The sequence below is a fragment of the Salvelinus alpinus genome, chromosome 9 (assembly GCF_045679555.1).
Source record: "Salvelinus alpinus chromosome 9, SLU_Salpinus.1, whole genome shotgun sequence".
Classification (NCBI taxonomy): Eukaryota; Metazoa; Chordata; class Actinopteri; order Salmoniformes; family Salmonidae; genus Salvelinus; species Salvelinus alpinus.
The window spans coordinates 45,877,891-45,892,282 of record NC_092094.1 but is presented as its reverse complement, the minus strand read 5'-3'; the positions used below and the strand labels follow the sequence as shown (position 1 = coordinate 45,892,282).

Sequence of the window (14,392 nt, the reverse complement as noted above, 5' to 3'; positions counted from 1 at the left end):
CAAGTGACATTTGGACCAGCGATGTCAGCCCCATGAGCATGCTGAATCTGACAGCACCATGGTTCGACGAAGATTTCGTACTGATGAAAGCCTTATTGCATGCTCGAGAATGTGCTGGTTCTCATATCGCTGCTGCCATTTCAATGGCATTTGAGAACATGAACACACACCTAGCTCCAATCGAACAACTGACTCGAGAAATAAGCTCATCAAATAAGCTCATGCAGCAGATGTGATACCCTCTGGCATGGCACTGAAACGCCTGCTCAACAAAACTGCAGACACAGACCGTGGGGTTAAAACTTGCAAAAGTACTCTACAAGAGGTTGTGCACAAGATATTCGGTGGCAATCTCTCTGAGTCTCTTCACTGTGTCGCGGCCATTTTTATTTTATTTAACCAGGTAGGCTAGTTGAGAACAAGCTCTCATTTGCAACTGCGACCTGGCCAAGATAAAGCATAGCAATTCGACACATACAACAACAGAGTTACACATGGAATAAACAAAACATGCAGTCAATAATACAGTAGAAAAAAAAGAAAACAAAAAGTCTATATACAGTATGTGCAAATGAGGTAGGATAAGAGAGTTAAGGCAATAAATAGGCCATGGTGGCGAAGTAATTACAATACGGCAATTTAACACTGGAATGGTAGATGTGCAGAAGATGAATGTGCAAGTAGAGATACTGGGGTGCAAAGGAGCAAGATAAATAAATAAATACAGCATGGGGATGCGGTAGATAGATGGGCTGTTTACAGATGGGCTATGTACAGGTGCAGTGATCTGTGAGCTGCTCTGACAGCTGGTGCATAAAGCTAGTGAGGGAGATATGAGTCTCCAGCTTCAGTGATTTTTGCAGTTCGTTCCAGTCATTGGCAGCAGAGAACTGGAAGGAAAGGCGACCAAAGGAGGAATTGGCTTTGGGGGTGACCAGTGAGATATACCTGCTGGAGCGCGTGCTATGAGTGGGTGCTGCTATGGTGATCAGTGAGCTGAGATAAGGCGGAGCTTAACCTAGCAGAGACTTGTAGATAACCTGTAGCCAGTGGGTTTGGCGACGAGTATGAAGCGAGGGCCAACCAACGAGAGTGTACAGGTCACAGTGGTGAGTAGTATAATGGGGCTTTGGTGACAAAACGGATGGAACTGATAGACTGTATCCAATTTGTTGAGTAGAGTGTTGGAGGCTATTTTATAGATGACATCGCCGAAGTCAAGGATCGGTAGGATGGTCAGTTTTACGAGGGTATGTTTGGCAGCATGAGTGAAGGATGCTTTGTTGCGAAATAGGAAGCCGATTGTAGATTTCATTTTGGATTGGAAATGCTTAATGTGAGTCTGGAAGGAGAGTTTACAGTCTAACCAGACACCTAGGTATTTGTAGTTGTCCACGTATTCTAAGTCAAAGCCGTCCAGAGTAGTGGACGGGTGGGCAGGTGCGGGTAGTGATCGATTGAATAGCATGCATTTAGTTTTACTTGCATTTAAGAGCAGTTGGAGGCCATGGAAGGAGAGTTGTATGGCATTGAAGCTCATCTGGATGGTTAGTTAACACAGTGTCCAAAGAGGGGCCAGAAGTATACAGAATGGTGTCGTCTGCGTAGAGGTGGATCAGAGAATCACCAGCAGCAGGAGCGACATCATTGACGTATACAGAGAAGAGAGTCGGCCCGAGAATTGAACCCTGTGGCACCCCCATAGAGACTGCCAGAGGTCCGGACAACAGGCCCTCCGATTTGACACACTGAACTCCATCAGAGAAGTAGTTGGTAAACCAGGCGAGGTAATCATTTGAGAAACCAAGGCTGTCGAGTCTGCCAATAAGAATGTGGTGATTGACAGAGTCGAAAGCCTTGGCCAGGTCAATGAATACAGCTGCACAGTAATGCCTCTTATCGATGGCAGTTATGATATCGTTTCGGACCTTGAGCGTGGCTGAGGTGCACTGGGACTGTGGGATTCGAAATGGTTGGTAATCTCTTTGTTAACATGGCTTTCGAAGACCTTAGAAAGACAGGGTAGGACAGATATAGGTCTGTAGCAGTTTGGGTCTAGAGTGTCACCCCCTTTGAAGAGGGGGATGACCGCAGCAGCTTTCCAATCTTTGGGAATCTCAGACGATACGAAAGAGAGGTTGAACAGGCTAGTAATAGGGGTTGCAACAATTTCAGCAGATCATTTTAGAAAGAGAGGGTCCAGATTGTCTAGCCTGGATGATATGTAGGGGTCCAGATTTTGAAGCTCTTTCAGAACATCAGCTATCTGGATTTGGGTGAAGGAGAAATGGTGGGGGCTTGGGCGAGATGCTGTGGGGGGTGCCGGGCAGTTGACCGGGGTAGGGGTAGCCAGGTGGAAAGCATGGCCAGCCGTAGAGAAATGCTTATTGAAATTCTCAATTATAGTGGATTTATCGGTGGTAACAGCGTTTCCTCAGAGCAGTGGGCAGCTGGGAGGAAGTGCTCTTATTCTCCATGGACTTTACAGTGTCCCAGAACTTTTTTGAGTTTGTACTACAGGATGCAAATTTCTGTTTGAAAAAGCTAGCCTTAGCTTTCCTAACTGCCTGTGTATATTTCTTCTTAACTTCCCTGAAAAGTTGCATATCACGGGGGCTATTCGATGCTAATGCAGAACACCATAGGATGTTTGTTGGTCAAGGGCAGACATGTCTGGAGTGAACCAAGGACTATATCTATTCCTAGTTCAACATTTTTATGATTATTTAAGATGGTGAGGAAGGCACTTTTAAAGATGTCAATGTCATTCCAGGATACCCCGGCCAGGTCGATTAGAAAGGCCTGCTCGCAGAAGTGGTTTAGGGAGCGTTTGACAGTGATGAGGGGTGGTCGTTTGATCACAGACCCATTACGGATGCAGGCAATGAGGCAGTGATCGTTGAGATCTTGATTGAAAACAGCAGAGGTGTATTTGGAGGGCGAGTTAGTTAGGATGATATCTATGAGGGTGTCCGTGTTTACGGATTTGGGGTTGACCTGGTAGGTTCATTGATAATTTGTGTGAGAATGAGGGTATCAAGCTTAGATTGTAGAATGGCTGGGGTGTTAAACATGTCCCAGTTTAGGTCACCTAGTAGCACGAGCTCAGAAGATAGATGGGGAACAATCAATTCACATATGGTGTCGAGGGCACAGCTGGGGGCAGAGGGTGGTCTATTGCAAGTGGCAACAGTGAGAGACTTGTTTCTGGAAAGCTGAATTTTTAGAAGTAGAAGCTCGAATTGTTTGGGTACAGACCTGGATAGTAATACAGAACTCTGCAGTAATAGTAATACAGATCTCTGCAGTAGATTGCAACACCGCCCCCTTTGGCAGTTCAATCTTGGTGGAAAATGTTATAGTTAGGGATGGAGATTTCAGGGTTTTTGGTGGTTTTCCTAAGCCAGGATTCAGACACGGCTGAGACATCCAGGTTGGCAGAGTGTGCGCTACAGCAGTGAGTAAAACAAACTTAGGGAGTAGGCTTCTAATGTTAACATGCATGAAACCAAGGCTTTTACAGTTACAGAAGTCAACAAATGAGAGCACCTGGGGAGTGGGAGTGGAGCTAGGCACTGCAGGTCCTGGATTAACCTCTACATCACCAGAGGAACAGAGGAGAAGTAGGATAAGGGTATGGCTAAAGGCCATATGAACTGGCCGTCTAGCACGTTCGGAACAGAGAGTGAAAGGAGCAGGTTTCTGGGCACGATAGCATAGATTCAAGGCATAGTGTACAGACAAAGGTAAGGTAGGATGTGAGTACATTGGAGGTAAACCTAGGCATTGAGTAATGATGAGAGAGATATATTCTCTAGAGACGTTTAAACCAGGTGATGTCATCGCATATGTAGGAGGTGGAACAACATGGTTGGTTAATGCATATTGAACAGGGCTAGATGCTGTACAGTGAAATAAGACAGTACTCACTAACCAGGACAGTAATGGATGAGGCATATTGATATTAGATTGGCTACGCACTTGGCATGCGTAGCCAAGTGATCACATGGGTCCAGTGAGTGGTTGGGCTGGCTGGGGACACGGCGATTCAGACATGCTCGATGCTAGGTACAAGGACCGCTACTTCGATGCAGACAAGAAACAGGGTTTACGTGAAATGTTACAGACACAGCTGGACAAGACGGAAACGGACACAGTGACAGTGCCTACCGAGGAAGAGGCGCCAGGGACAGACAGAGATGAAACTTCACTGCTTGACATGTATGATGAAATTCTGGTTGAGACTGAACAAATGAACAACGAAACAGCATAGCAAGTCAGCAAGTGGCAACAAAATAACTTTTTGGTCAGTGTGTGTGTGTTTTTCAACAATTTAACTGTACTAGAATGCTTAAAGAGGCCATCATTTTTTAATCTCTATCGTTTTTTTTGGCATGGAAAATATCGGATACCGGGATCGGCAAGAAGCCTAGATGTCAGAGTGTTGTAGAATAATAGTGAAGACATTAAAACTATGAAATGACACATATGGAATCATGTAGTAACCAAAATAAGTGTCAAACAAATCAAAATATATTTTATATTCGAGATTCTTAAAATAGCCACCCTTTAACTTCATGACAGCTTTGCACACTCTTGGCATTCTCTCAACCAGCTTCATGAGGTAGTCACCTGGAATGCATTTCAACTAGGTGTGATTTTGTAGAAATTTGTAGAATTTCTTTCCTTCTTAATGCATTTGAGTCAATCAGTTGTGTTGTGACTAGGTTGGGGGGATATACAGAAGATAACCCTAGTTGGTAAAAGACCAAGTCCATATGGCAAGAACAGCTCAAATAAGCAAAGAGAAACGACAGCCCATCATTACTTTAACACATGAAGGTCAGTCAATCCAGAACATTTCAAGACCTTTGAAAGTTTCTTCAAGTGCAATCGCAAAACCATCAAGCACTATGATGAAACTGGCTCTCATGAGGACAGCCACAGGAATGGAAGACCCAGAGTTAACTCTGCTGCAGAGAACAAGTTCATTAGAGTAACCAGCCAAAATAAATGCTTCAGAGCTCAAGTAACAGACACATCAACTGTTCAGAGGAGACTGTGAATCAGGCCTTCATAGTTGAATTGCTGCAAAGAAACTAGAGGTCGACAGATTATGATTTTTCAACACCGATACCGATTATTGGAGGACCAAAAAAAGCAGATCCTGATTAAATCGGCCTATATTTATATATATATATATTTGTAATAATGACAATTACAACAATACTGAATAAACACTTTTATTTCAACTTAATATAATACATTAATAAAAATCTATTTAGTCTCAAATAAATAATGAAACATGTTCAATTTGGTTTAAATAACACAAAAACACAGTGTTGGAGAAGAAAGGAAAAGTGCAATATGTGCCATGTAAAAAAGCTAACGTTTAAGTTCCTTGCTCAGAACAGAACATATGAAGAAGTTTTAGGTTGTAGTTATTATAGGACTATTTCTCTCTATACCATTTGTATTTCATATACCTTCGACTATTGGACGTTCTTATAAGCACTATAGTATTGCCAGCCAAATCTCGGGAGTTGATAGGTTTGAAGTCAAACAGCGCAATGCTTAAAGCACAGCGAAGAGCTGCTGGCAAACACAGGAAACTGCTGTTTGAATTAATGCTTACGAGCCTGCTGCTGCCTACCACCACTCAGTCAGACTTAATTATAATATAATAATATACAGAAATACGAGCCTTAGGTCATTAATATGGTCAAATCCGGAAACTATTATTTCGAAAGCAAAACATTTATTCTTTCAGTGAAATATGGAACCGTTGCGTATTTTATCTAACGGGTGGCATCCATAAGTATAAATATTGCTGTTACATTGCACAACCTTCAATGTTATGTCATAATCATGTACAATTCTGTAAAATTAATTACGGTCTTTGTTAGGAAGAAATGGTCTTTACACAGTTCGCAATGAGCCAGGCGGCCCAAACTGCTGCATATACCCTGACTCTGCTTGCACAGAACGCAAGAGAAGTGACACAATTTCCCTAGTTAAAAGAAATTCATGTTAGCAGGCAATATTAACTAAATATGCAGGTTTAAAAATATATACTTGTGTATTGATTTTAAGAAAGGCGTTGATGTTTATGGTTAGGGACACATTGGTGCAACGACAGTGCTTTTTTCGCGAATGCGCTTGTTAAATCACCAGTTTGGCGAAGTAGGCTATGATTCAATGATAAATTAACAGGCACCGCATCGATTATATGCAACGCAGGACAAGCTAGATAACTACACATGGTTGATGATATTACTAGTTTAACAAGTGATTATGTTAAGATTGATTGTTTTTTATAAGATACGTTTAATGCTAGCTAGCACCTAACCTTGGGTCCTTGCTGCACTCGCATAACAGGTAGTCAGCCTGCCACGCAGTCTCCTCGTGGAGTGCAATGTAATCGGCCATGATCGGTGTCCAAAAATGCAGATTACCGATTATGAAAACTTGAAATCGGCCCTAATTAATCGTCCATTCCGATTAAATCAGTCAACCTCATATATATATATATATATATATAAAAATCTGGGCGAGGACTCTACAAGGTGTCGAAAGTAGTGATGCACCGATATGACATTTTTGGCTGATACCGATGTTTTCCTTGCTAAAAAACATACCGATTTAATTTTGAAAAATGAGCGCATTCTAGTACAGTTAAATAGTTCACACACAAACATGGACGCAGCGGTCTAAGGCACTGCATCTCAGCGCAAGAGGCGTCACTACAGTCCCTGGTTCGAATCCAGGCTATGTCACATCCGGCCGTGATTGGGAGTCCATAGGGAGGAGCACAATTGGCCCAGCGTCATCCGGGCTGTCATTGTAAATAACAATTAGTTCTTAACTGACTTGCCTAGTTAAATATAGGTTACACACACCACACTGACCAAAGATTTATTTTGTTGGCATTTATGTATGTCCCCATTACCAGTAAAACATAATCAAAACCTATTTCTTTCACTTACTTGCTGTGCTGTTTCGTTGTTCATTTTTCAGTTGTTTCATTCTCAACCAGGATTTCTATGGAACGCCGTTTGGGTCTTTGCGTGTCAAATAACACTGTTTGTCGTGTCAAATAACACTGTTTGACCAATCAGGACCTGAATATGAAGGCACGTCATAATTTAACGCATTCATATTTATTTTGCGTAGCTATTACACATTGATTACACTATCACTCGTATTTCATATATCACAACAATTCTTCGACATGTATACTATGATGCTGGTAAAGTTGTCTCTTGCACCTACAGTGCTGGTCATAAAAAAAGCTAGCTAGCTCATGGATGCAAACAATGTTCTTCCCCATAAACATAGCAAAACAACATCTGTTTCTGTAGCTATAGTTAGCTAGCTAACTATATAGCTAGGTGTCATCATCTAAAATAACCCTGATTTTATAAGACAGCTTTTATTTGATTAATGGAGGTCGGACCCATCTATGTGAAGCTAGCCACAATAAGGATTGGCCACAATAGTGGACTTTGAGGATAGCCTTCAAAAAAAAAGTATGCCATTATTCTACTATTTGTATTCATTTGTATCACTGTCAATTACATTATTTTTTTTTAAAGGCAAATTCCACTATTGTGCCTTATCCTTATTGTGGCTAGCTTCACAGCACATAACCCAGTCCCATTGAGCCTCACTAGCCAGATGAAGCTAGCTGGCTGCTTATAACGTTAGCTTTGGGTAACAGGGTTAAGTAGCTGGCTAGCTATTGTTTTCATAAACTGAAGTTCAATTTCAATAGGTGGACAACAAGTGGCAACCCAGCTAATACTTAACGATTCCTAAATTATTTGCTAAGAATAAAGAAAATGACTGCAGTTTCTACTGGTCGTTGTTTTCAGGCTGGTTGCATTAGTGCTAGCTAGGTACCAAGCTAAAGCTAGCTACCCCAGAAGTTGCGGTCAAACAAATTATGCTTTATTACCAACGCGGTATTGTAAACACGTCGTTCGTAGCCGGTGTTTGCTTATTTGCAGACATATTTGTACAGCTTTGAGAGTGCTACTGTATCTTTTTTGACACGCAAAGACACAAACGGCATCCATAGTGTGTATGTTGTGAATCTAATATCAGTGACGCTATTACTGTGTAACTCCTGTAGGGAAACATCTGAAAAATAGTACACTTGGTAGTGTGTACCGGTGCTCGACCAGTCGGCGAAAGCCAACATGACCCATGACAGAGAATGGTTGATTGTCAAGGGCAAGGAATTCCCTTATCTTGGCTTTAATGGATTTCACCTTTGAGTTGTCTCGCTGAAATGTTCTTACTCTTTCAAATGACTGCTCGACTTGTTGACTGCTCGATCCACACAGCAGACATTGTGGGCTAGGTTAGGAATGCTGTGTTGCACGTGTAGCGCAAAATTACACGTGCCGTCATTACGTCATGTACCTATGTTATATAGGTATGCACAGTAGCTTTGACATCGGTATTTAAAATGGGCGTTAAACTAGACATCGGGCCGATACCGATGTTGGCATTTTTATCTAATATTGGCCAATCCGATATGTTCAACGATTTATATCCTGCATCCCTAGTCGAAAGCGTTCCACAGGGTTGCTGGTCCACGTTGACTCCCATGCTTCCCACAGTTATCAAGTTGGCTGGATGTCCTTTGGGTGGTGGACCATTCTTGATACACACGGGAAACTTGAGCGTGAGAAACCCAGCAGCGCTGTAGTTCATGACACAAACCGGTGCACCCGGCACCTACTACCATACCCCGTTCAAAGGCACCTAAATCTTTTGTCTTGACCATTCACAATCCGAATGGCACACACACAATCCATGTCTCAACGCTTAAAAGTCTATATTTAACCTTTCTCCTCCCCTTCATCTACACTGATTGAAGTGGATTTAACAAGTGACATCAAAAAGGGATCATAGCTTTCACCTGGATTCACCTGGTCAGTCTGTCATGGAAAGAGCAGGTTCTTAATGTTATGTATACTCGGGGTACGTGCTCCTTGTAACAAAGGTCAGCTTAGCCCTGCCCATGTAATAGAGAACTAAGATCAATACATTTGAAGTTCGTATTCAGTTTTGAATGAGTCACAATGTTTAGCGTACTTATATACTTCCCCTTTCTGTAATACACATGATTTCCAGTGTTCTAATTGTGACATTCAAGGTCGTGCGGGTTGATGGTCACTAGTTATATATTATTCTCATATTTGTGCATCTCTCCTTTCATGAAGGATTCGATACGCATCTAGATACTTGTGCTCCGATACGATACGTTATATTTTGAAACTATTGGGTGCGATTCAGCTTGATTAAGAGAACGAATTGATGCATATCAGTAACATTTGATGGACTGCCATACCCTGTTCACTTGTCTCTTGTCTTGCCCATTCACCCTCTGAAGGGCACTCACACAATCCATGTCTCAATTGTCTCAAGGCTTAAGAATCCTTTATCCTGTCTCCTCCCCTTCATCTACATTGATTGAAGTGGATTTAACTAGGGACAGGATCAAGGGGTCATGGCATTCACTTGGAGTCACCTGGTCAGTCTGTCATGGAAAGAGCAAGTGTTCTTAATATTTTGTACACTCAGTGTGTAAGCTATATACTGTATTTAGCTGCCATTTATAAACGTTTTCATATAACCTAACAATGAGGGGGAATAAGTCTGCTTGAGGATAAATTCAAACTTGAGACTCGCCTGGTCTCCTGAAGTCCTCATTGCTGCTTCTCTCTCTCTTTTCTCTTTCTTTCTGTGTGTCTGTGCTTCTCTTTTTTTCTAAGTAGAGGCCTATAGTAGCTAGTGTATGCGACTTTGTTGCCCTGTATTTTTGTGTGAAAATGTTTTCACCACGCACTGTCGGTCCAGGTTATAGGCCCGATTTTTGTTTTCTATGCTGATTTGCCAATCCGGAGAGCCTTTCCTGAGACATTGTGCATTACATGTCCACTGTGCTGCACACAATTTAAACGTAGTCTTGAATGATGCATGCCAGTATACCAGAGAGAAGGGACTGCGAACACACAACTCAAACGACGTTTCAACAGTATGAACTAAATCACTAACCACTTTTTTTTGTTCAAGGTCTGTTTTCTGCTAAAGAGGAGTCTGTTTGCGTCTGCCAATTTATTGTCTATCTCCTATCAAGACGATCTGTACCCAGAGCTTCCTATACAGTTAATCTCCTTCTGTAACATGTTGAGGCTGGCAATTAAGGAGAATGAGAGGCTCAATTAAAGACATTGCAGAACTGCTGTATTTGAAGCACCCCTTCCTTCTGTCCAGTTTCCCTGATGTTGCTACGGCAATCAAGCTGTTTTTACCATCCCTGTAACTGTCGCTTCTGCGGTGAGAGATTGTTTTCTAAACTAAAACTTATAATGAACTACTTAAGAAGCATTAGGCTCTCGGTCTGATATGCGCTTTTGAACATCTGAGGTAACTCCACTCATTGCACTGGCGCCGTCGTGGCCTTGCCCTTGACCATGGCATTTGTACACCGATATCCCCTTACTTTCAATGTGTTTTTTAAACACTATATTTTTCACTGCCTGAGGCACTTTTTCAGTCACACTTAGTACATATGGAAACGTCAATTATCTATATAGTTTTGGGGGAATTATTGATATAGATAATTATTGATATATTAATATAATATTTATATGTTAAAACAGCTTTCCATAAAGTCACAACCTTTTTGTTTTGACTTCCTACAAGCCTCTCTGGCTGGTGTTTTAGAACATTTGATGCTGTCCGATTAGTATATAAGGGCTTGTCCCCAGATTAGGGCTGACCCCAATTAGTCGAGTGGTTGATTGTTTGGTCGTTAAACTAAATTGAAGGGGGAAAAAATAGAGAGAAAAAATGGCCGATTAATCGGTGTCGGCTTTTTTTGGTCCTCGAATAATCGGTATCGGCATTAAAATCTAAATCGGTCGACCTCTAATATATATAAACAAAAGCATGTGGACAACCCTTCAAATGTGTGGATTCGGCTATTTCAGCCACAGCCGTTGCTGACAGGTATATAAAATCGAGCACACAGCCATGCAATCTCCATAGACAAACATTGGCAGTAGAATGGCCTTACTGAAGAGCTCAGTGACTTTCAACGTGGCACCATCATAGGATGCCACCTTTCCAACAAGTCATATTTCTGCCCTGCTAGCGCTGCCCCGGTCAAACTAAGTGCTGTTATTGTGAAGTGGAAGCGTCTAGGAGCAACAATGGCTCAGCCGCGAAGTGGTAGGCCACACAAGCTCACAGAACGGAACCGCCAAGTGCTGAAGCGTGTAAAAATTGTCTGTCCTTGGTTTCAACACGCACTACTGAGTTCAAAACTGCCTCTGGAAGCAACGTCAGCACAAGAACTGTTCGTCGGGAGCTTACTGAAATGGGTTTCCATGGCCGAGCAGCTGCACACAAGCCTAAGATCACCATGCGCAATGCCAAGCGTCGGCTGTAGTGGTGTAAAGCTTGCGGTCATTGGACTCTGGAACAGTGGAAACGCATTCTCTGGAGTGATCAATCACACTTCATCTTGCAGTCCAACGGACAAATCTGGGTTTGGCAGATGCCAAGAGAACGCTACCTGCTTGAATGCTTAGTGCCAACTGTAAAGTTTGGTGGAGGAGGAATAATGGTCTGGAGCTGTTTTTCATAGTTTGGGCTAGCCCCCTTCGTTCCAGTGAAGGGAAATCTTAATGCTACAGCATACAATGACATTCTAGATGATTGATTCTGTGCTTCCAACTTTGTGGCACCAGTTTGGGGAAGGCCCTTTCCTGTTTCAGCATGACAATGCCCCCGTGCACAAAGCGAGGTCCAAACAAAAATGTTTGTCGAGATCGGTGTGGAAGAACTTGATTGGCCTGCATGGAGCCCTGACCTCAACCCCATCGAACATCTTTGGGATGAATTAGAACACCCATTGCGATACAGGCCTAATCACTCAAAATCAGTGCCCGACCTCAATGCTGTGTTGGCTGAATGGAACCAAGTCCCGGCAGAAATATTCCAACATCTAGTGGAAAGCATTCACAGAAGAGAGGAGGCTGTTATAGCAGCAGGGGGGGGGGGGGCAACTCTATATTAATGCCTATGATTTTGGATTGAGTTGTTCGACGAGCAGATGTCCACATACATTTGGTCATGTAGTGGAAGTTGAAAAATGTAGGAGCACAAGTAAAATATTTTAGGTAAAAATCATTTTTTGGTAGTAATGGTGCAAGTATGACGATCATGAATCTGCGCTCAGTGTATTCTCCATGGCACTCAGGGGCCGCGGTAGAGTGAAGTAACCATTTCAACAATTATCTAGCCAATTTTGTTCTAGGCGCATTGGTGGTGGCGCTAAAGTAAAATTCCAGGTTGCACAGCAAAATATTTAGGTGCATACCAGTGTGTGAGTAAAATGTCTGCACTGTAGAGCCCTGATAGGTAGATTTTTAGTTTATAAATGTGTCTGAACAAGGAAGATGCTTCTTGTTGTCATCTTTAAAACAATTTGACTAGATCCTATCCTTGACCTCAGAAACCATGAAAGCAGTGCACGCCTGCACAGGTGCCTATTTTGAGCTTCTGTGAATTTGAGAATGGACCAGTTTATTAAGGTTTCATCAAGCTGAGAGGAAAATATCTGTCCACTTAATTCACACTCAAAGAAGAGCCATGGGCTGAGAGCCAAGGTAGCAGAACCAGAATTAACCTCGCTCTGCACAAAACCATAGTGTGAAATGAAATGTCATCAACACATTTCCTACAGTGATTAAGGCTAGACATCAACGTTTAGGCCTATTTGCTGTAAACAAAACAGCAGTTGTCAGAATGAATGAAAAGCTATTTCATTAAAGGACCAATAATATCATTTTGGGATTTTTCTTTAAAACAAAACTATAAGCTTACAATGCATGTTCAGCTATATTGAGACTATAAATAGCCATGAAACTCTTCAACCTGAGAAACATTGCCAAAATGCTTCAAATTCCACCAGAAAAGCTTTTTCAACAACACAGAACTCAAGAGGACCTTCAAAACTCAGAACTAAACGAACCAAGCCATGAGTCCTGAAAGTAAAGTCACACTGCCATGGCCTCCTCCCTACTCTGTGAATTGACCAAGTAAACAATATATACTAATTCTGTAGATATACTCTAGTCTAGAGTCTAACAATCAAGGAAAACAAACCAAAAAGCTGATTACTCTCAGACCACTGCTGGTACTAGCCCCTTGAGCTAACGGGACCATTACCTTGAGACTCAGACGCTGCAAACACCTGATTAGGATAGACTGGCCCCTCACCACATATTACTGTAGTGATTGACTTTCCCTGTCCCAAGCCTAACCATAACCATTGGCTGGCTGGAAGCCTAAAAAAGGTCACTGGATCTACACTTAAGATCTAACAATCTCCTTCTATCCTTACTCTGACCAGGACATTGCTGGCGAAATGTACATATAGGACGACAAATGTGTTAGACCAGGAATGGACATGACTCACAACAGATCATTAGAAGATCAAGCTAGCCATTGCTAGTTTAACAAAGGTCAACATAGTTAGCGTGGCACATCTGTAGGTATTAACGTTACAGTAGCTGCCTAGCTAGTTAGCTAAACTTATGACTTTAATAACGTTACCACGGTCCTAAATGGCTGGTAAAAAAAAGTGGCACTATTTCAGTGGCTATACTTGTCGAATGATGAAGCTCTTAAAGCATATTGAATAATCCATTGCAATCACTTCTATATCATCTTTTTGCAACACAACCAGCGAGATAGTAAATGCTCGCTAAGTAGCCAACTAATAGCTAGCATCAGCTAGTAGTTAGCTAGCTAACTGGATAACGTTATATGCTACCTTGAGTAAAGCCAAGCCAAGGCACACCCAAGTTTTGGTCGTGCCACAATATCGCCCACAATCCAACATACCTCTTTCCTATCCTGGAGGCACTCAAGCACAGCCAGGTTATTGTTCCAGGAATGTTTCGGACAAAGCCTTGTCAAGTCCTCCCGACAAGCCCCCTCTTCCGCCAGCTTCCAGCCGCTAATGCGTCTACGAAGTGGCAGGGCCGCGAGTACTGGAGCTCCGTTTACAGCAGCCGGTACTCCGCCTGGATTTTGAGCCGGGATAACAACACTAACTGGAGGCTTGGCGACTCCATTGATCTGATATTTATCCTCTCGAATGGGATGCACATACAAAAGGATAGACATCAAAAGCAGGAGACGAGGAACACGTCTACAAGCCGCCATCTTCGGATAACTAGCTAGCTAGGATTGCTAGCTGCAAATTACGACTACAGTGATGGGACGTTTTCTTGCATACGTCTGCGTGTGCGTTGTTGGCAATCTCAGTCATAGATCTACATTTTCTAGAGTGAAATTCGAATTG

The 14,392-nt window shown here is 42.4% G+C and overlaps 1 protein-coding gene across 2 annotated transcripts in view; it reads right to left on the bottom strand.

The window, feature by feature from the left end:
- LOC139530200 (Golgi apparatus protein 1-like) overlaps window positions 1-14,339 on the bottom strand; it is a 51,393-nt gene extending 37,054 nt beyond the window's left edge. For both annotated transcript variants that reach the window (XM_071326389.1, XM_071326391.1), the window contains exon 1: window positions 13,930-14,339. In XM_071326389.1, the coding sequence (XP_071182490.1) occupies window positions 13,930-14,253 (324 nt within the window). In that variant the 5' untranslated portion in view covers window positions 14,254-14,339. The remainder of the gene's footprint in view (window positions 1-13,929) is intronic.
- Between the last annotated feature and the right edge of the window lie 53 nt (window positions 14,340-14,392).